Below are 23,217 nucleotides of genomic sequence, written 5' to 3'. Positions count from 1 at the left end.
CTGCAGGGCTTCAGGTCAGCAGTCGTCCTTCGTCTTCAGGTTGCAGGAATCTATCTTGCTTGTTTCTGGGAGCCCCTAAATACTCAATTTAGGGGTGTGTTTAGGTCTGGGGGGGTTAGTAGCCAATGGCTACTAGCCCTGAGGTTGGCTACACCCTCTTTGTGCCTCCTCCCTGAGGGGAGGGGGGCACATCCCTAATCCTATTGGGGGAATCCTCCATCTGCAAGATGGAGGATTTCGAAAAGTTAGAGTCACCTCAGCTCAGGACACCTTAGGGGCTGTCCTGACTGGCCAGTGACTCCTCCTGGTTTTTCTCATTATCTCCTCCGGCCTTGGCGAAAAAAGTGGGGCCGTGGCCGGAGGGGACGGGCATCTCCACTAGCTGGAGTGCCCTGGGGCGCTGCAACAAAGGGGGTGAGCCTTTGATGCTTACCACCAGGTGTTACAGTTCCTGCAGGGGGAGGTGAGAAGCACCTCCACCAAGTACAGGCTTTGTTACTAGCCACAGAGTGACAAAGGCACTCTCCCCAGGTGGCCAGCAACATGTCTGGTGTGTGGCAGGCTGGTTAAACTAGTCAGCCCACACTGGAAGTCAGGTATGTTTTCAGGGGGCATCTCTAAGATGCCCTCTGGGGTGTATTTCACAATAAAATGTACACTGGCATCAGGGTGCATTTATTGTGCTGAGAAGTTTGATACCAAACATCCCAGTTTTCAGTGTAGCCATTATGCTGCTGTGGACTTCGTGTATGACAGACTCCCAGACCATATACTCTTTTGGCTACCCTGCACTCACAATGTCTAAGGTTTTGCTTAGACACTGTAGGGGCATAGTGCTCATGCACCTATGCCCTCACCTATGGTATAGTGCACCCTGCCATAGGGCTGTAAGGCCTGCTAGAGGGGTGACTCATCTATGCCATAGGCAGTGTGAGGCTGGCATGGCACCCTGAGGGGAGTGCCATGTTGACTTAGCCATTTTCTCCCCACCAGCACACACAAGCTGGCAAGCAGTGTGTCTGTGCTGAGTGAGGGGTCCCCTTCCCTGGCATCAGGGCCCTTGGTACCAGGGGTACCAGTTACAAGGGACTTACCTGGATGCCAGGGTGTGCCAATTGTGGAAACAAAGGTACATTTTTTGGGAAAGGGACACTGGTGCTGGGGCCTGGTTAGCAGGCCTCAGCACACTTTCAAATCATAACTTGGCATCAGCAAAGGCAAAAAGTCAGGGGGTAACCATGCCAAGGAGGCATTTCCTTACACTGATCCTGCTATTTTCGGGAGAAAAGCATGGAAAGTGAGATAAACTGCTCTGAGCTCTAGCAGATTGATGCGCATCACTCTCAACTCTAGTGGCCACTTGTCACTTACCTGAAGATCTTGCAACACGGCTCCCCAGCCCTCTAGAGATGCGTCCGTAGTGATGGTCCATGAAGCTGGATGATGTAGAAAGGAAAGACCGATGGACAGATGATGCTTTTGAGACCACCATGTCAGGGCTTTGGCTATTGCTGGGGTTATGTTTATTCGATCTTCGAAGCTTCCCGAAATCTGGAGCCATTGACGGTTGAGTTGCTCCTGTAGTGGTCGCATTTTTAGTCTGCAGAGAGGACCAGAGGTATGCATGATGACATCATGCCCAACAAGGATTTGAACAGGCGAACAGAAACGCAGCTTCTTCCCTGTATTGACTTTGCTAGTGTCAGTAACTTCTGTTGTCTGTCTACTGTGGGACACGCCATGGTGGATAGCATGTCCAGGTTTGCCCCTAAAAAGGTGATACTGCATGCTGGTAGAGGTTTGGACTTCTCCCAGTTGATGGTGAGGCCTAAACTGCTTAGTAAGGAAACGCACCTTCTTGTTGATCTGCGCAACCCTGCATAGGTGTTTGCTTTTATCAGCCAATCGTCTAGATATGGAAATATCTGGTGTTTTCTCCTCCTGAGGAAGGCTGCGATTAGCACTAGGCATTTGGTGAATATCCTGGGAGCTGATTTTAGGTCAAAAGGGAGGACACAAAAATAAAAATGGCTTCCGGTTATCATGAATCTCAGTTACAGTCTGTGGGTAGGGTGGATAGGAATGTGGAAATATGCGTCTTTTAGGTCTAGTGTAGACATGAAATCTCCCTGGTTCAGACGCAGGAGGACATCCTGCAGGCTTATCATGCGGAATGATTGCTTTTTTAAGTAGATGTTTAGTTCCCTTAGGTCGAGGATCGGCCTCCAATCTTTCCACTTCTTGTGAATGAGAAAGAATCTGGAGTAAAACCCTCTTCCTCGCTGTGACTGAGGTACCTTCTCTATAGCTCCTTTGAGAAGCATCTTGTTGATCTCCCTCTTGAGTTGTTCTGGGTACCTTGAATGAGTCCTGCGAGGAGGATTGGAGGGAGGTAGTTGGATAAACTCCTGAGTGTGGCCCTGTTTCACTAATTGGAGGACCCACTTGTCTGATGTGATGACTTGCCATTACTTGAGGAACAGGGATATCCTTCTGCCTAGAACAAGAGGAGGACAATTGGGTGTAGCCGGCACCTCAGATGTATCAGGCTCTACGAGCCGCGTCTTTAGCAGGGGGAGTTAAGCGTCCCCTATTGCCAGATCTACCGTAAGCTGCTTGCGATGGTTGCCTTTGTGGGTAGTATTGACGGAACTGTTGAGAGGAGGAAGGATAGGTTGAATATCTATATTGCTGATATCCTCCTCTATATGAAGGCTGTCCACGTCCTCTAGCTCGAAAGGAAGGTTTCCGGAACTGGAGAGTCCCTAATGATCTTGCTGTATACGTGTCGGATTTGATAGATTGTAAAGCCTCGTCAATATGTTTACCAAATAATGCCTGGCCATCGAAAGGTAGGTCTAAAATCTTATTCTGTACCTCAGGCCGGAATGATGTAGCCTTTAGCCAACCTTGTCTCCTAAGTACAGCCACACCTGCGAGCTGTTGAAATGCAGTCGCGGCTATGTCCATTGCACAGTCTATGAGTTCCGCTGACATGCGCTGACCTTCCTGCAACATCTTTTTTGCCTCTGAACTTCCGTCCTCCAGCAACTGGTCAATATGTGGGGCAATGTCTGCCCATAGCTGTCTGTCAAACCTAGCTAACTCCGCTAGTGAGTTAGCAGCTCTTATCACTAGGCTAGCCATCGAGGAGAACCTCTTCCCAATATTGTCTAGCCGTCTACCTTCTTTGTCTGGAGGTGCAGAAATCGGAGCAGATGGATTCTTGGACTTCCTCTGTGCCGCCTGAGCCACCACTGAGTCCGGATGAGGATTACCAATTAGGCATGCTGGGGCATCGTCTGGTGCCTTGTATTTTTTGTCCAATCGAGGCAGCACTGCTGTGACAGTAGCAGGATTGTGCATCACTTTTATCCCTTCTTCCCATAAGTAGCTGACCAGCGGAATAGAGCGCACAGATTTTTGAAACAGCTCTTTAAAATCATAAAGAAAACAATCTGTCTGTTTTGAGGGCACTGGCAAAGCAAAACATTTAGCTGCTCTTTCCAGGTGATTATGAAATCTTCCGATGTCATCTGGAGGGGACTCCACCTTTGATTGGGAAGGAGAAGGGGGAGCAGGAATACTGTATTCATCCCACTCGGAATGAGTGTCTAGAAACTCCCCTTCTTCGTTATCACCTTCCGACATGTCAGTGTCCTGAGGTAAAGTCATATCCGGCGTGGCCACATTTGTTAGAGGTAAAGAGGCCGGTCTCTGACGTGGAGTGTTAACCCCCGGAGACGGGCGATGGAGAAGGTTGCTCCCCTTGAGGAGGAAAATGCCTGCTGTAATCAGCCAGCACTGCTCGGAGGTCAGATAGCAAAGAGGTTGGAATGTATGCCCCTTCTTGATATTGAGGGTCAAAGGGTTCATCAAATTCGTCTTCGTCCTGATATTTGACGTTCAATTGAGATGGGCTATGGGCTGTCCCAAATGGACCCTGGTCGTCCGAGTCTTCATCCCCCTCTAACAAGTGAACTGGTATGAGAGAGGTCATCTTACTAGGTGAGGTGTGCTTTGGGGTAAGTCTTTCTTGTGTTTTCTACTGTTTTTCCCTCGACGACGGTGTCGTCGACGGCGCAGACACAGTCTTCATTGACGGTGGAGTCGTCAATGACAAACCCATGGAGATTTTGATCGATGACAGCCTTACCTAAGAGTCTACTGTTGACGATCGTAAAGCAGATACTGTTATAACCTCGGTCGACGATGATGAGGTGTAGATCTTCATTGACGATGAGGTCGGCGATGCCGCTCTCGTCGACGGTGGGGCACTTGTCGTCGACTATGTCGTCGTCAGAACTGTCATTGACGGTGGAAGGGTGGAAGTCGTCGTTGGCGGTGAAAAAAGCACTCACCGACTGTCTCGTTGACGATGAGTCCGTCGACAGAACCTTTTTTGTAGAAGTAGATGAAGGCCTTTTGAAAGGCACAGGTGGAGGTACAGAGGATGACTTATGCCTCTCAGAACTGCTGGCATGACCTCTCTCCCCTTTGCAGGATTATTTTTGAGGTGAAGTAGAAGGGCTGCGGCCCTTGTAAGACCCTGAGGCAGTCTTTTTGTGTGCTTTTCTCGATTGTTGGGAAGGAGATCTTGTGTCTGATCTCGCCCTTTTTGATGACTTTTTGGATATTGAAGAGTCATCACTATCAGAGGCAGAGACTGGATTATCTCTGTATTTAAGTTTTTGCAGCCAAATCAATAATCTGCCTTCTCTGTCCTTAAGAGTCTTAGAGGAAAAGGTACGACAAACCTTACAGTCCTTGGCTGAGTGGTCTGGATAGAGGAGGTATATAAAATCTTGATGAGGGTCTTCAGAATGTAGTCTCTTATTACCACAAGTTTTGCAATTTCTGAATAAACGCTTCTTCTCTTTGTCAGACATGTTGAAGGTGTTAATCCCAATCAGTTCAAAGAAGTTTTTAGCAGAGAAAAATATGTTCAAGCTAATCCAAAAGGCGTGAATAAAGAGCAGAGCTCAGAGGAGACTCCCTAGCACGATGTGCGGTAGAAAATCTGAGGTGCTGGAGCTTCTCGCAGGAGGATTCTAGATGGTGGTGTCGTCTGATTGGTGGAAGCTCAAGTTTGGTCCTTTTTCTAAAAATGATAGACTGTTAAATTGAAGAGGCCTAGGGCCCTTTTGGTAGTATATTTCAACACTATTTGTGTAATTTGTACCGGGGGCTCCCATCTTGACGACGGGGAATGATTCAAGCATGTGAATCTATGAAAGTTCCAATACTGGTGTAAAAATTAGTACCCCTTTTAAAATATTATGAAGATACGTGGATCGGCCATCTAAGCAGGCCATGTCAAGGGAGAAACCATGCTTTCAAAATGAAATGTGGAAATGCTACTCAACCAGGCTTTAATAGCAAGCTTTGATGTACTTGAATATCCACCTGGAAATATTAGCTTTAAAAATAGGTTGACACTTGAGAGTTCTGGCAAAGACTACGAACAGCTTTGCAGAAGGGTTGGTCGCTTTGACATGGTATGCAAGAGCCACAAGGGAGCAGAGGGCTCTTTCTGCTACAGAATCTCATTGAGCAAAGAAGACTGGGAGCTCTATAGTTTGGTTGAGACTGAAAGTGGTAGGAACTTTGGGTTGGTTCTAAGAACGACTGTACATGTGGATCTGAATGAAAGGTTCTTGTAGTGTCAGAGCCTGCAACTCACTCATCCATCAGATATAATGGCTAAGAGAAGAAATACTTTTCAGGCAAGGAATGGAAGAGTGCAAGAATTAATACGCTCAAAGAGAGATTGGGGGGGGCACGGGTCTGAAGAGCACTACATTGAGATTACACACAAGGGAGACTCATAGCCGACGCTTTCAAGAACCTCAATGAAGGTTCTAACTACAGGAATGTGAAAGAGGGAGGACTGTTCCCTGTTAAGCAGCTATGGCTGTTACATGCAGAGGTACAGAAGTGTACATCAGGACTGATTGCTGCACATGGAGCAGGTAACAGATAATATCCAGGACAGCAGGTTTAAGAGGCTCCTAGTGTTTGCAGATGCAACAGTGGAACTCTTCCATTTTGCTGTATAGCAGGCTCGAGTAGTAGGCGTATGGGACTCACTTAAAATGTACAGAAGGCAGCGGTATCCAAGCGCTATAACCTCTGGTGCCAAATCGCTAGACTGAGCAGTTGGGGTCAAGGTGTCAGATTGGATCCTTGTTCCTCATCAGACATTTGGCCTGTTGGATGCTTGATGTGGTGGGTGACCAACATCTTGGCTCATATGGAAGCTACTACCATGAGTATTTTTGAGGTGACAGATAATGTCCAGGACAGCAGGTTTAAGAGGCTCCTAGTATTTGCAGATGCAACAGTGGAACTCTTCCATTTTGCTGTATAGCAGGCTCGAGTAGTAGGCCTATGGGACTCACATAAAATGTACAGAAGGCAGCGGTATCCAAGCGCTATAACCTCTGGTGCCAAATCGTTAGACTGAGCAGTTGGGGTCAAGGTGTCAGATTGGATCCTTGTTCCTCATCAGACATTTGGCCTGTTGGATGCTTGATGTGGTGGGTGACCAACATCTTGGCTCACATGGAAGCTACTACCATGAGTATTTTCGATGTATGCTACATTTTACATAACACACATGAAAGCAGTCGGTGAAGTGGTAAAGCGTAAGCAAAGATCCCTGACCACTTCATCTACAGGGCTGCTCATGGACCCTGGGTATAAGCACCTGGTAGTAAAATTTCGCCATTCTCCATTTTTAGTAGTGAAGAGGTCTATGTGTCGAGTTCCCCAGCAGCCTAAGTCCTATAGCAGGATTTGTGGGTGGAGGTCCCACTTGTCATCTTGTTGATGCATCCTGCTAAGCACGTCTGCCAAGTTTTTCTCCAACCCGGCAAGGTGCTCTGACAGAAAGCATATGTAGTGACAGATTGCCCAATACCAGGCCTGCTGTGCTAGTGATGACAGCATGACAGAGTGGGGGCGCCTGGTTTTTGGAGATAATGCATGCCAGTCATGTCTGTTATGATTAGAACTACCTTGTATCAAATGAGTGGAAGGAAGGCTTTGAGAGTGAGGCAAATCCTCAATAGCACTAGGAAGTTCAAGTGGCACCTCTGGAGCTTAAGGGTCCACACTCCTTGTATTGCCATTTCATTGAGAACTGCTCCCCATCCAGTGAGAGAAGAGTCTGATGATAGGGACTTACAGAATGGGGTCTCGGAAAGACATGCTGTGCAATAGATTGATACTGTTCCACCACTGCAGGAAGCGATGGGTGTTGGTCTTCACCAATACTACATCATCCCACTGACCCTCGGCTTGTGGTCATTGAGCCAAAAGGCACTTTTGTTAGACACATATGTAGCTGAGCATGTGGGACTATGGTGATGCAGGAAGTCATCATGCCTAGCAGGCACATTTAAGTTCTGACTGAGCTGACGGTTGGGCTGGAATGCCAACACCCTGTTTGGCCTGGGATAGGATTTACCTGTGGCCACATTAAGTACTGCACCTAGGAAGGGCTAGATCTGGAGGGATTAGAAGTGGGATTTGGTGGCATTAATTGTGAAGTCTCGGCTGTGGAGAAGGCAGAGGGTCTCATTGATATGGGCTGGACATTCGTGCTTGCCTGCACTCTTGATCAGCCAATCGGCGAGGTAGCGGGAAGCATGGACACCCCCGCCCTTAAATGAGTGCTACCACTCTAGGACACTAAGATTCTTGGAGCAATAGTGACCCAGAATGGAAGTACTCTGAAATGATAATTATGGCCACTTACCACAAAGAGGAGGTAACACCAGTGGGGGGATGGATGGAGATGTGAAAGTAGGTGTCCTTGAGGTCTAATGCCCAGATGGTGAGGGGGCATGTCAGTGCTTGGAGGTGGAGGCCATCTTGCCAGAGCTGCCTCAACCTCTACCTTTATTGTTGTTGTCTGTGTAGGCATCCAAAGTGTACCCTCTTGCTGCATGTTGGAGGAATTACCTTTATTGTCTTTGATATGAGTGGGAGGGATGTGGGAAATCAGCCTTGAAGCCTTCTCTAGATTGCTGCCTCTGAAAGGCCATGGATTTTGTAATCTTGGCGTTCTTAATTTTCTCCAGTATCTTGTCAACCTGCGGCTCAAAATGATTTTGGCAGTTGAGGAGAGTATTTTGGACCTCCGGCTTAAACCTGAAATATGGAGCCAAGAGTGGAACCTAATAAGGACACTGGTGTTGACCCCATGGAAGCTATGTCCATAAAGTCAATGGCACTGCTGGTGGAGGTGTTTTAGATAGTCTTAACCTCTGAGACTACTTCTTCCCCCATCTTCCTGAACTCCTCAAGAATTGATTGGTTGTGTCCTGTCGCTAATCCCACTGTTCCCCTTTCACAGTGGGACAGAAGCTCCTTGGAGTTGGCTATTCTCAACTGTGCGGCAGCCCCTACCACCAACCTAATGACGGCAGCATGAAGCTTCTTTTTCTCCTGGTTAGGTGGGCGAGCATCGCCCGTGACTTGAGTGAAGCCCGCTTGTGTGCAATGTGGACAACCAGAGAGTCTGGCAGAAAATTATCCTTAATGTAGGTGGGGAGAACTGGAGAGGCCTGATAGATCCTCTCCACTCCTGATGCAGCCATCCTGGATTTTAATGCCTCTTTGAAAGTAACTTGGGCTGACTAACATGCCCTTTTAGCATGGACAAAAACAGGGCCATGCTCTCAGATTTAGATACTGTCTCTATCAGGAAATAGTTTTTCTTGGGGAAGACATGCATACCCATCTTGTGAAAGGTGGCCACTCATTGGATCCCATCTTGATATGCTGATTTTGGGGGGGGGGGGGGGGGGGGGAGATTTTGGGGTGGTTCAGATCCGGATACCCCAGGTGAACAGCAGTGTAGATCATCTGTAGGTCTGGCTCAAAAGATGGCACTGAACGATCTGCCATGGCCATAGGAGGAATGTGGAGCCCCTCTAGTGAGTGTGGAGGCAGTGAAGATGTTGAAGGTGGTAGCTAAGTGGTAGTGGTAGAGATGGTGGCCGAGGTGGTGGTGAAGAGGGAGGTGGGACATAGGTGAGAGGCAGGTGCCCCTATCGCTAAGAGGTCTAGCATTGGGACTCAGAGGGGGTTCTTCTAGAGGTTCCTCATGTGAGGCAGTTTTTTCATGGGTTTCAGCAGAGGCAACATCAGCAAAATCTTCTCAGTTTGGGAACAGATAAAGATTCTCTTCTGCCTGATGTCCAACTTCTCCTATAGTCTTTAAAGGATAAGCTGATCTGAGTCTTCAAAGAAGACTGTTGAAAGGAGTCTTCAAAGCCACCATCGACGGAGTAGACTATGGCTTTGGCCCTGGAGAAGAAGCAGCATTTGGCTTAGAGTGGAGCCTTGTGAAGGATCTTGGGGCTTGATGGCTGTGGAGGGTTAATGCCCATGGAGGGCAGCTTTGTTGGCTTCAAGGCCTTTGGTCTGTACCGACCAGAGTCTGAAGGCTGCAGAGGGACTGGAGCCTGCAATGACTTCCAAAAAGTGCTCAACGTCTTTGGGCAGTGCTCTGTTTTTGTGTGAGGCATCTTCAGAGGCTTAGTGTGTGTGGAGGCACAACCATACTCATGACCCTGGTGGAGGTCTTTGTTCGAGGGCTAGTGGTTGCGGAGATTAAATAGGCCTCCTTATTTTCTCTTGGTCTCAGCCGCTGGATAAGACTGCCTGTGGACGCAGCGACCACTGGTGGGGCGTGATGCCAGAAGGGCAGTGTTCTCACCTTCCTCGATGTCAAATGGGATCTGTACGTCCAGAGATGTCAGGCGCCCCATTTGCCTGTTGATGTTGCATATGCTGATGAGCCCAATGCCCCGCCTATTGGTACTAGAGGGTGGTCTTTGACAGGAAAGTGAGGAAGGCTTTGCGTGTGTTACTGCAGTTGGGGGAGAAGCAGAGGTTACAGACCTTGTGACTGTCAAGCCATGAATAACTTGCGTGGCAGTGGGGATGGTACTAGAAGGTCATCCGTTTCATCACCCTATGTGCATTCTCCTCAAAGAAGTCAAGAATGAGGGGGCACACAGCCCCGAAAACTGCCAAGGGTGCTTGCAGTTGGGTGCCGATCGTAGGTCTCTGAAGGGTATCGACAGGAAAAAGGCAGACAATTAAGGCTTTTTCCCTAATCGTCAAATCTCACTGTGTGGGACTGAAGTAAACATGGAGAACACGCTGAGTCTCAGAGGTCCAGGGATACACGTCAGAAGCAGATGGAGGGAAAAAGAAAACAATCTAACATTGAGTCAGTGCTCATGTGCATTGACTAATACGGGTGGAGTCAGAGTGCACTTTCTGACTTGAACATCTTTCTTGAAAAACAACTTGCAAATGTCGAAGCCCAACACTAGACAGCAGGAGCGAATAGAGCATGTGTTTCTACAGCAACATGTGCTATAAGCATATTTTTCAAGTAGGATTCAAGCGGATGGACTCTGGAACTGGAGTCACATTACAAAACCTTTCTTTTTAATTCAAATTGCTTCTGGTAAAACTACGACAGCAAGCAACATTAACTACTGCAGCTGATTACTCTAAATACATGAGCATGCTTAATTAGGGTGTGAATTTTGCTTACCAGGTGGCAGAGGGAGTCGCATCCCATTTGCAGCTTCTAAGATTCGACTCATGATGTGAAACACATGCAACTCCTGTGCAGTCCCCCTCTCATTCCTTCAAATAATAGAAAAATACCAATTTGAGTGTTACTGAAACCATTACAACATTTTCAATAAAACTCACTCAGTGATTTCAGGGTGTTTCTGTACACTACAAGGAACTCATCTACTTCTGTTCTACTCTCTGCATTCTGGTAGATGGTCATCTATTTTCCCCATTAAATGAGGACAGTGTGAACTATTTACTCCAGACCTGCTTATCATATCACTTTCAAATAATGGGCTGAATGGTTTACGAGTTGGGAACAGATGATGCCACAGACTACAATGAACCTTCTTAATGTACTTTATGTTATCAACAGACAAATGACAACCATTGAAAGAGGTCAGAAGAGGCACTGTGACTTGCAAGAAGAATCAATGGCCACTTCATGGTCTTTGGGTGGGATAGGTGGTGCAGATAATTGGACACTGGTGATTTTGAACGCAATTTAACAATGGTAAGGTTTGCACACTGTTTTCTCCATTTTGGGCACCAATATGAAAACAATCCTTGAGGTCATTCTTCGGGCAGTTCTGTACTTATTTTAAATGTTTTCTAGTCAGGTTTAGAGGCCTCAAATTTGTAGGAAAGTGGTCTCTTCTGAAGCCATTTACTGTCCTGGAGAAGAGATCACATATCTTCTTGTGATGTAATGGGCACAACTTACGGCCACGCTACTCCTGCAGGGCTAGGTAAAGGGGAAGGGTCTGGGTCCTGGAGAAGGCATCTTCAGTGATGCAAGAACTCATCTTATTGCACTGATAAGTAAATTTAAGCATCTTCACAATGATTTTGGTCACTGATTGTTTCATTGTTTTCTAAATGGCGGTTTTATCAGTACTTAATTTGAGTCAGTGTTTACTGGTGCTCTTGCATAGACACTTAGGGCCTCATTACGACTTTGGTGGTCTTTTAGCAAGACTGCTTCGGTGGCGGCCACCAAAAGACCGCCATGTTGGCGGTAATCCCACCACTGTATTACGACCCACAGTGTGAAGACTGCCAAAACAAAGACAGCTAAAATTCCGGAACCACCGGTACACTGGAGGGTGGGAAAGAGGCGGTTCCATCACCAGCATTGCCAGCCCGACACAAGTCTGCCTACCAGTTTACGACCCACAAAACACTACAGTGGTACTTCCATGGCGGAAAAACATTGGCAGTGCGAGCCGCCATGGTCAGAAACCACCACTGACATAACATAACACCACATTGGACAGTTTGAATACCCCACACCTGACACACATCCACAAACCACTATATAACACACCCCTACACAACCCACAATCCTTTGCAACAAAACTGCAATACTGAGAAACAGAGAGCAGGCACATACACAGAGAAAGCACCCTAACACTATGGGCACAAACACATCACACGCATCGCACACCAGCTAAACGAACACAATACACACATAACGAGCACACACATTCCACAACTACCGTTCATCCCTCACAACGCACCACCCACACCTCAATCACCCACAAAAGCACACTTTCACATACAACAACCCCCCCCCCCCCAAACCTGGCAACACAATCATAACCATGTCCCCACAAAAGCACCCATGATTCACCGACGAGGAGTTGAGGGTCATGGTGGATGAAATTGCGAGGGTAGAGGCACAACTGCTTGGAGCACAGTTCCAGCAAATATCTATGGCCAGGAAAACGGAGTTATGGCAAATCGTCGACAGGGTTAACTCAGTGGGCAGCCATCCAGCACAAGGGACAACATCAGGAAGAGGTGGAACTACCTACAGGGCAAAGCGCGTTCCATGGCATCGAGACACCAGATAGCCGTGCAGAAGACTAGCAGTGGGCCCCCACTTCCTCCCCCCACAGTTCACATCTTGGGAGGAGAAGGTTTTGGATATACTGCATCCTGAGGGCCTGACTGGAATACCTGGGGGATTGGAGTATGGTAAGCACCCACAACATCAATGTCACACAATTGTTGTGTCCAGCATGCTTCCTCACCACCCACATACCCCCTAATTCACTGAATGTCCCACTACACCTATCTGTCAATCACCCAATGCCCCTTTCCTGCATGTTACCCACATACTGTGTTCCCTATGGGACATCATGGTGCAATGTGCAGCTGTACTGTGCGACAACTACCACGCCTGACTACTTACTAGGTAGCAGAGTTGACTAGTTATGTCAAGAATCACATAGTAACAGAACCCATCACCAGTGCCATATGTACTAATCATCGATGACAGCACCCAACACTTAGTATGGTACTCCTTTCACAGACTTGTATGTACTTCCAAGCTATGCTGTGCAGCATCGGTCATTGTCATGGCAGGGAATCATGTTAAGCCACTGTCTGCATCTCACAAAGAGTGAACTACCACACTTTCTTAAGTGTAATCTGTCTCACTGCATCCGCAGGTAACCCTAGCCCTCCTCAGGATGAAGGCCCCAGTGAGGCCAACGCACTTGGATGTCTGGACAGTGATGACCTACCTAGTCCATCTGGGACACCTGGTCACTCGACTACTTTCAGCCACACCCTGCCCACATCAATCCCCTCAACCTCTGTTGCTCACACATCACAGCCAAGCAACCACCCTCAAACCTGTGTCCCAAGGACTGTTTAATCTATTGTGTGCCCCACAGTCCAGGGACCTGAGTCGGACCGTCACACACCAGTCAATGATGGTCCTGCTAACACTGGGAGTGGGCACACTGTGCCAGGGGCACCTGAACCAGGAGGCATGGGAAGGATGGTGTGAGCCAGAGGATGGGGCACCCAAGGGACTGCACTGACCAGGACAGGTAAGTCCTGGGAGCATACCAAACTTCCCAGGACAGGATGGACCACATCGTCACCATGCTGGAGGAAAATCAAAGGCTGCAGGGGGAATACCAACAGGAGGCCATGCTGCAGTGGCAGGCACACAATGCCACCATGGCCTCCATAGCAGGGGTGCTGAGGGACATCACCAGCACCCTGCATGCTTTAGCAACCCACCATCAGGCCCCTTGCACTAGCAACGTGACAGCTGCCCCTTCTACATCAGCAGTAGCTAGTGGAATGGAGGCCCTGCCTGGGGAACCCCAAACCTCAGACACCACTTCTTCTGTAGCTGAAGAACACCCCGCAAATGTGGACGTCTATCCAGACATCCGGCTGGAGCAGATGCCAAGACCAAACCCACTGTCAGGAAGAGAACCTCTCCTGATTTGTCACCCTTGTGTGCCACTGATATACCCTGTTGACTGTTCTGAGACAGAACTCCATGTTCCCATGGTACAAGGGCACTGGACCTGTGTGACCAAATGCTGCAGCTGCTACTCTGATCCATCCATCTACTATGACTCCACTCATCAACTGTTTGTTATGTTGTTCACATTTATTTCACTTGTCACAAAATGTAAATGCACAATAAATCACTTATGGGCACAGCTACTCTATATAAGTGATAATTATACAACAATTGTCCTACTACCCAACTGTGGTCTGGTAATGCCCCCCTGATTCAAACTGGCAGTGTCATGGCCATCAGACGGAGGCTCCCTCAGCAGGACACACAACTAAAGTAATGTCATTGGACAGATGTCAGAGAGTGATGTTGAAATCCACAGTAACACCAGGGTATAGTCTGTTGAGCCAACTGCAATTAGAGCAAGACAGAGAGTACCATCAGGGTGGAAGGCATAATGACACAGTAAGCACATGCTACAGGTAATCAACTGCATGCCTACTGTATTATAATTCCAATTCATGGGACCCTAGATTAGACCTATACAGCACCAGACTCAGGCCCTTCACTAGATCATTTCACCAGGCTATCATGTATACCTCTCAGTACTCTACTAAATAACCATTGAGTAATGACAATGTGTTCCTCAAGCCTTAGATAGCAGACTCACAGATGAAATCCACATACAGTGGGTGGGAGGAGATGGGAATAGGAGAATGCAGGAAATACAGCTCAAAACTGGTCAGTCCACGAGAGCAGTGAATGTTGGAATCAGTTGCTACAACACCTGTTAGAGGTCAACCACCAGTACTGTAAGCCTTACATTCTATCTGTCTGCTTCCACAATTCACACAGGCATTGGACATCATTATACCATCACATATGCTAAAGGTCAGGAGGTGTAATGTCAGCTATCTACTTCTGATTGCGCACAGACAAGACGTGAAAAGGCCCACCTCACATACATGTATGTCACTGGAAGTACTGATTGATGAGCTTAATCCTAGAGTCAGCTGCTCCTTCTTCCTCTGGCTCGTCATCAATTGCCATATCACCATGTGCAGACACAGGTACTGCTGCCTCACCATCAGCTAGCAATGGTACCAGATGCCTCTGGAATAGACTGTGGAGAATGCAGCAGGAAACGATGATTTGGCAAACCTTGTGGGGCGAGTAGAGGGGGGCACCTCCAGATAGGTGCAGGCACCTGAATCTTGCCTTCAGGAGGCTGAACGTTTGTTTGATTACACGCCTTATCCTCCCATGGGCCTCACTGATATAAAGTTCCCCTGGCATGGCTGGGTACCTGACAGCTGTCAACAGCCAAGGAAGGTTTGGATAGCTCACCTCTGAACATAAGGGTAGAACTATTAAAACTGAAGGTTCAGCGGGTGGGCAGATTGTGATGTCAGGTCACATTACATACAAACACATTACAATGCATACTTACCAGCGCCAGGCCCCCTCTGTGTGTAGTTGTGCCATCAAGTGTGGGACATTGTTGTTCTGCATAATGTAGGAGTCCTGCACTGATCCAGGAAACTTGGCTGTCACTTGGGAGAAAACTGGTCTGCCAGACACCGCCTGCACGCTGGTGGAGTGGTAGTTCTTCCTGTTTCTACAATATACTCCTGTTCATTGACACTGTGAGGGACTAGGGAAACATGGGTGCCATCAATGGCCCCTACCAAATGAAAAATCTGACCCATCTAATAAAAGTCAGCCTTCTCATAGGCCATACCCACTCTTTAGGGAAACAGGATGTAGCTGTCCATGTTTTTCAAGAAAGCACACAGTACATCCCTCAACACCAGATTGAACATGGGCTGAGACATCCCTGCTGTTAAGCCAACTGTATTCTGGAATGACCCTGTGGCCAAGAAGTGTAGCACTGACAATACTTGAACGATGGGAGGAATGCAATATGGATTGCGTTTGCCTGGCATCAGATCTGGCTCCAACTGTCTACATAGATTCATGACGGTCTGGCGAGTCAGACGATAGGTATGGATCACATGCCTGTCCTCCATGAGTGCTAGGTATACCAGTGGATGGTACACTGGTGCTTGTCTCATTTCCCTCATAGCAGGATACCTATGTTGTGAGGAAAGAATGTACAATAAGTCAGGCAGTAGGCACACATCAGCAGCACATGGTATAGTAGCAGACACCTAATATGTGTAGGGGATGCGTAGCAGTGCTGACAAACGGACCATAGAATGCACATCATACACCTTCATTGCAGCACATTGGCAGAAATGTAAGCCAGATAGGACATATAACACATATGTTTAAGAAACTGTGTGGCTGATTGCAGTCCTGCACTGATTAAACAAATGTAATTAAATCAACCTATTGTTAACCGGCGCCTATGTACCTCAGAGTAGCTACACAGAACTATCCACATGTATACAGGCTTAATGTCCTATTCTCATGATTGGCCCATCATGTAGCACAACCATTAAGTCACAACATTGTGTGACACAGATATCTGGACAGACCTAAGTCCACTGGTAGAATTCGTCATGGCAGTAGGCGGTCGCAACCGCCGTGCAACTTGTCATAGGTGAACATTGCTGCCTATGGCAGACGGGGGCCAATGATGATGACCGCCGGTCCTGTTCGTAGCGGCAGTGACCGCCATTTTCTGCAGTCTTGCTCACTTGACTCCTGACACTGTTGCTAGCAAGACTTCCCCTATGTGAGCTGCTGTGTACTGCCTCCGGGAGCCATCATGCCACGTCGTGCAGGTGATAGGGCCCCTGCTTTCCCACAGGAAGAGCTGGAGAAGCTGGTGGAGGAGGTCATACCCCTGTATGGACAGCTATATGGGACACCATCGTAACAGGTGATTCCAATGGGCCAGCAATGTGTGCTTGGTGTTCTGTGTGGCGGTGAGTCGGCCATATGAACTGTAGTTGGAGTAGATGCATGCATGTGGCATACCGTACATGCGTGTGTGCTGAGTTGATGGGTATGTGTGCTCACTTGCTGTTAGCGGTGTAGTGTCAACTCCTGTTGGAATGGGGCATGTGTACATGACTTGCTCCTTTTTTCTGGGTCATCTATGTAGGTGAACGCCCATCAGAAGAAAGGCATCTGGTGTGCCATCGCCAAGCAAGTGCAGACCCTGGGGGTCCACAGCTGGCGGAGCACCCATTGTCAGAAGTGGTGGGAGGATCTGAGATGCTGAGCCCGGAAGACCGCCGAGGCCTAGCTGGTGATATCCTCCCAACGAGGGAGAGGTGCCTGTCGGACCCTTACCCCCCCCCACCCAAAAGGCCTGCATTTTGGCTGTGGCCTACCTTGATGGGGATGCACATTTGAGGGCAGCACAGCAGCCACAAGGGGGTATGTACTGACTGTTTCCTGGTACTTGGCTCTGGTTGTATGGTGTTTTCTGCCTCTCTGTAGCTTCTGTGACAATGTAGTATGTGACGGATGTTTGTAGACTAGTGTGAATCAGTACAACCTTGCCTATGTATGAGATGTGGATCTGGCATCATGGTTAGGTATGTGTAAGGTTTGGTATCAAGACATCATTCTGACTGCATGTGGAGTTGCTCAAATGTCAATGCCACATGTGTTGCCCCATTCTGCCATTCCTATGGATGTGAGTTGGTGTTTCACCATACCCATTGACTCATACCTGGTCCATCCATCTGCAAATAAGCGTTAGTGGCTCTGAGGTGTCTGACCACTCCCATCCGTGCTGATCATCTGTTGCATCAACTGGGTGACTCACTTAATTGGTACAGGGTCCAAAATAACTAGTACTGGTACAGGTATGGGCTCCATCTCATTTACACCACAGATATGGCCTGTGTAGGACAGTACATATCTATGTTTTTTGTTGTACCCCCCATTGGCCATTCATCTCCATTCTATGGGGTATGAGAAGATTGCAACGGAAAGGACATTCTACTTTGGGTGCCTGATTTGTGTATTTAGACTCAGCATGCTTTTCCATGTGATTCACATGGCATTTCATCTCTGTCCCAATGGGTTGGCCATAGAGGAGGTAAGTTTCTCAGAAGAGCTTGCCTTTTACAATATACTAGGTCATTGCAATGTGTGGCAATGCCCTACCAATTCATTAGCAACCTTGGAAATATGCTGCCTACATCATATTTCAATGTTTACTTGGGGGCACAACTATTGTCGCAAAAGTTCTCATTATGCTAAAGAGGCTACTGGATTTGGGCGGCAGAACAATATAGATTGTGGCTACTAAGTACAATTCCACACCATACGACACCTGTCGGCCTAATCCGGAGTTTCCAGCTAACTAGCAGCACCTCATCTCTGTACAAGAACAGGAATGATTGTGGCAACCGGGAACATGACAAGAAATACTCCTCAGGGGAATCGTGGTCAATCAGATCTCATTTATTTCTCCCGGTTACCCAGGTCTCACACAGGCAAAGACAACTGAGGCAGAATATAGTTCAACCAGAGTTCAATGAATTAACTGCACCTTAGACAAAAAGGCATGTATTGCAATAACTAGGATGATAACATACAAAGCAAGCAGGAGGAGAGTGAAACACAAAACTAGTCCTACCATCCGGTTACCAAGAATAATATAGTATATGTGTTATCTCAGTATGTTATGATTGAGCACAGCATAATAAGCCTAATCTGCTCTTCAGGTTTCCCCCGGGAGAGCATCATCCCTCATACCTGGATAACAGAGCTTGTAGTCTAGGAAGACAACGTCCCCATGTAGATCAGGGGTTTGGCCGCCTAAGCAAGTATCTGTAGCGAAGCAATCAGCATACAGTTGTGGTCATCTGGCTGGAATCTTCCTCTAACGTGTTTGGGACAAATGAGTGTTTTCAGAATAAAAACAGTTGACATTCTAAAAAATGGTCCCACGTATGAGTGTGTGTTTGTCTGTGAATGTTTGAGACACAGCATACCACGTTTCTCAGCAACCCTATCTGTCTGTAGCGTTGGAGAAAGCCCAGAGTGGAATAAATGTCCTACTAAGAACATAATGCTTTCCTATGTGAAAGGACACTGAGATTGAGAAAAATAAAACAGCACTGCAAGAATGTAGCTATTGCTAAAAAAATAAAGCGATGCTGAATAAAATATAACTAGGCTAATGTGCACAGCGGCAGGCCTAGCTTGCTAAAATAACATGTCTAAAGTATGGCTAAAATAGCTATACAGCATCATGAAGTAGGACAATCTTTGCTACACTTGGCGTAGCTAATGTGTTCAGTCTGATGAGGAATAGGTATTGCATCACTTATGTGATCATGAGGAAATGGTTTTATTGTTGCGCTATTTCAGAAGCTGGTATTTGTTGGATGGCAAATGTTATATATGCACTGGCAGTTGTGTAGGTCCATGTGTATATCATGTGTTCATGTCATTTCCGTCTGCAATTTGTGTAGTCTGGAGTTAGGTACAGGTAATCACATGCCAGGTAAGGTATGAGTGATGTTGGTTTACCCATGTTGTCAAGTCCCGGAACTGTAACTGCATGTCAGGTGGAATGGTAGGTGGCCTATGATGTAAATTGTGACTGCCTGAAGAGTAGTTGTTGTGACACTGCACTCAGTGATTGCCAATGGATGTATCATGTGTGCCATGTAGGCCATTGTAACTGCACATGCATTTATGAAGTGATGTGGTGTATCTGTGTTTTGTGTCTGCAGATATTCCTTTGTGAATATCTGAAAGTCATGCCATGCCTGTACTCCAGACATGTATTCTACACATCAGTTGTCAGCTGTATGGGAGTCCCACGTGTTCTGGCTTCATCAGGTTAGGTACCCATGTTTCCATATATGTATAGGGGGTCAGCCAGCCATGGGTTAATGTATGGCAGGTGCTGTGTGGTCTGTGAATAGGGTAGCCAACACTATCAAAGGACATTACTAATTGAGATGGACTGGTCAGGTGTTGTTTCAGGACATGCATAATGTGTTGTGATTAGTCACCTGCTCTTCCAATTGGAGACAGAAGTATGGAGATCGAGTATGGAGATGATCAGAGATATACTTGATATACCTACTTCTGGCAGGGAATGAGTAGCATGGTGACATGGCTTTACAGGAGTTCAATAGGATTACTCCAGTCGTGCTAACTAACTTGGGATCTGATGTGGGTGTGAGGGATGACATAAAGGGGTAGATAGTTGTAACATGCTGTGACATGATGTAGGATATGTGTAATGCCAACAGAGATAGCCTAGCCTGGAGATGTTTACCTACAGTTGTGCATGTTTACATGTGTGTTTGTAATAGATATGATAACCCTTTCTCTCCATCCCTCTCTCTCTATTTGTGTTCATCAGCATTGGCAGGCGAAGGAGACAGGGCACAGGTGAGTGGGGATGCTGCTGGCCACGGGACACAGAGTGCTGTGACCTGCAACAGCGAGGGACCCAGCGGCCCAGAGAGGGAGGGGAGTGCCACGGGGAGACCGGATCTTCTGCATCATCATATTCGGAATCCTCCTCCAGTAGACACTCCCTGGAGGTGGCGGACCCATCTGGGACCACCCCACCACCATCTCTGTGTGACACCCCTCCTTAGTGCCACCATCCTCCCTGTACCTCCCCACTCAGTTGTCCGTGCCCGCTCACCCAGGAGGGTGGGCATCTCCTTTGCCACAGGCACCTGTGCTCCTGCCCCAGTCAGTCCTGCTGCCCTAAGTGAGGAGGTTATTGACCTTCTGAGGTCGATCTCTGTGGATCATTCGACCATCATGAATTCCATCCAGGGACTACTTGCAACTCAAGTTCAACAGAGCAATGCATTCCTAGAGGACATTCACTGTGCACTGGCTGGCGTACAGATATCTTTTCAGGCTCTGGCCTCTGTACTGACGGCAGCCAGTCACCCTTTGTCTTCCCGTCCCCACCTCCATCTTCCTCTTCACAATCCCACTCCACTCCCCTCCCCTCCCCTCCCATCCCCTCCCAGCCAGAGCACACAGACAGACAAGCCTGCATCCACGTCAACAGCCAAGGGATCCACAGACAAACACAAGCACCACAAGACCCACCACCAGCATGCACACAAACACCCACCTGCAGATACACCAACACCCACAACCTGCACAGACTCCCCCAGCTTCATAGACACCGGACACACCTGCAGATACCACACCCACATTCACAGATACAGCCATGACTCCTATCCCACCCACAGTCATCACAATAGCAGACATCCACCCCAGTCACCACATCTGCAGACACCACAGACACACCCACATGCAGCACATCCACCATACCTGCAGTCACCACCCCAACAGACAGTCACCCATCCAGCACGGCAATTCCCAGCTCCTCCACCACCACTCCTCCCAAGACACAAACGCCCACCACTCACCCACCCAACACACACATGCATTACTCACACACATATGCACCCAAAACATCCACCAAGACACCTCCTACAAGCACTCCCTCTCCCTCCACTCCAAAACCCTTTTGCCAAGACCGTACCATGTGTCTAAGAGGTTTTTCCTCTCTGAGTTGTCCCTTTTCCCTACTCCTCTCCCACCCCTTGTGATCCTCAAGAGATCAGTTTCCCTCCCCAAGTCCAACCGTACCACCTCCAAGTCCTCCCCTGCCCCCCAGCTACTACCCATGGCCCTCCTCCACCAAGAAGTCGACCCCTCCAATGTGTTCCCAACCCTCCCCTAAGCCTTGTCCAAGGAACCCCCCAAACCCAAGCACCCCTCGCCCATACCTAATCCCAAACCCCCACCTCTGCCTCCCTAATCCCGGAGGTGTTCACCTCCCCCTTTATGCGATAGTGGAGGGATATTAGCAGTCACGAGCCAAGTTGGGGAAGTCAGACATGCCATCTGTGTGTGTTGCACCTACTTATTTGGACTGGCCTAAGGACTTTTTTGTATTGTACATAGTTATTAATTCATCTTATTATTCACTTAATCCCATACATCTGTGCCAACCAGTTGTGGTTCCAATGTTATATATTTATCCTGCCTTTCATTCCTCATGGCGGTTATGGTCTTGGCTGCTTTCCTGTGTGTGTGTGTGTTTATGTGTTTTGTGTGTGGTGGTTGTGCTACCATTTGTGTCTTGGCTGCAAATGTGGGTGTGTGCTTTGCATCTGTCCCACAGTGATGCCTGGGTATGGTGTGTTGGATATGTATGTATTTAAGACATTCATTTATGTTGATATTGTGTGTATTGATTGTGTTGGCATTTTTTATTTGGAGTGTGGTGTGCCCTAATGTAGTTGTACTGTGTGTGTGTGTGGCTGTGTGATTTTGTGTATTGGTACAATGGTGTTGTTACGCTGTGTTGTTTGTATGCATTGGCAGGAGGGTGTGTGTTGTAGAGTATTGATGGTGCGTGTGCGGTGTTGCAGTTGTTGCGTAGTTGTGTACTTTGCTGGTTTTGTATGTTGTTGTGTTTGACAGTGCCAGATATGTGTGTCTGCGGATCGTTTTGGTAGTGTGTGTTGACCGTGGTGTGTGTACTGAGTGAGTGCATGTGTGTATGTGTGTGTCAGTGTAGGAGTATGTGTATCTGTCGCCATTGCCTCCCATACTAGATGTGCATATTGCATTTGCGTCGCAACCTTGGTTTTATGTGACAGTGACAGCTAAGTGTGTCTACTTACGGTTGCTGCCATCATCATCATCGCTGGTTCCAGAGTCAATGGGCGAGCAGGAGCAGCGGAAAGACGTGTAGTTTAGGTTCCATAGCAGCTCCCGACAGGTAGGAATGGCTTCCTGAAGGGGAGTGTCTCCATTTATACTGTTGGTTTCCGCAGTGGTGTACAACTTTATTATCTGAAACATGGTCTCCATCAGCCGTAAGATGCCTCCTGCCATCCGTGGGGGCCTGACTGCACTGGTGGTGCCTGCGGTGCTTTGGCTGTATTCTGTCGTGAGGACTGCCATGGTCATAATTTGCCGGTCTTCTCTGCCAGCCTGTTGGCGGTATGACCGCCACTGCCAACATGGCAGTCATGGAACCGCCAAACTTGTAATGACCCACTTAATTCTCAACCTTGGGACGGCCCACCATATGGTGAGGCTTATTGTCTAATTGTGAGGTGAGCATAACAGAGTGTTGTGCTCACCCTTAATTTTTTTTGCCATGTACATTAAAATTTAAAAATACCTTTCTGCCAGACCATTCTTACAGCTTTGGGAGGCCTGGATTAATCTGAACTATCACACCTGTAGGAGTGTTATAGTTAGTAGTTGTGTTGGTATGGCACTGGCAATGCTGGCAGGGGAAATTGGTGGTATTGTGCTGATAACCTAACTAATAATCCCTCAAACATTTTCTGATCCAGCCCTAGTCAACGAACCAATCCATTTAGATTCATTAAATA

The 23,217-nt window shown here is 47.7% G+C and overlaps 1 protein-coding gene across 1 annotated transcript in view; it reads right to left on the bottom strand.

Moving 5' to 3' along the window:
• The window catches only part of GSAP (gamma-secretase activating protein), a 646,974-nt gene that overhangs the window by 137,859 nt on the left and 485,898 nt on the right, over positions 1-23,217 (bottom strand). Inside the window, exon 26 of the mRNA XM_069229679.1 lies at positions 10,583-10,677. Coding sequence (XP_069085780.1) covers positions 10,583-10,677 — 95 coding nt within the window. The remainder of the gene's footprint in view (positions 1-10,582; positions 10,678-23,217) is intronic.

Source organism: Pleurodeles waltl, chromosome 4_1, assembly GCF_031143425.1.
Source record: "Pleurodeles waltl isolate 20211129_DDA chromosome 4_1, aPleWal1.hap1.20221129, whole genome shotgun sequence".
NCBI lineage: Eukaryota > Metazoa > Chordata > Amphibia > Caudata > Salamandridae > Pleurodeles > Pleurodeles waltl.
Note: the sequence above shows the minus strand (reverse complement) of the source record. Positions and strands in the feature narration are given on the sequence as shown.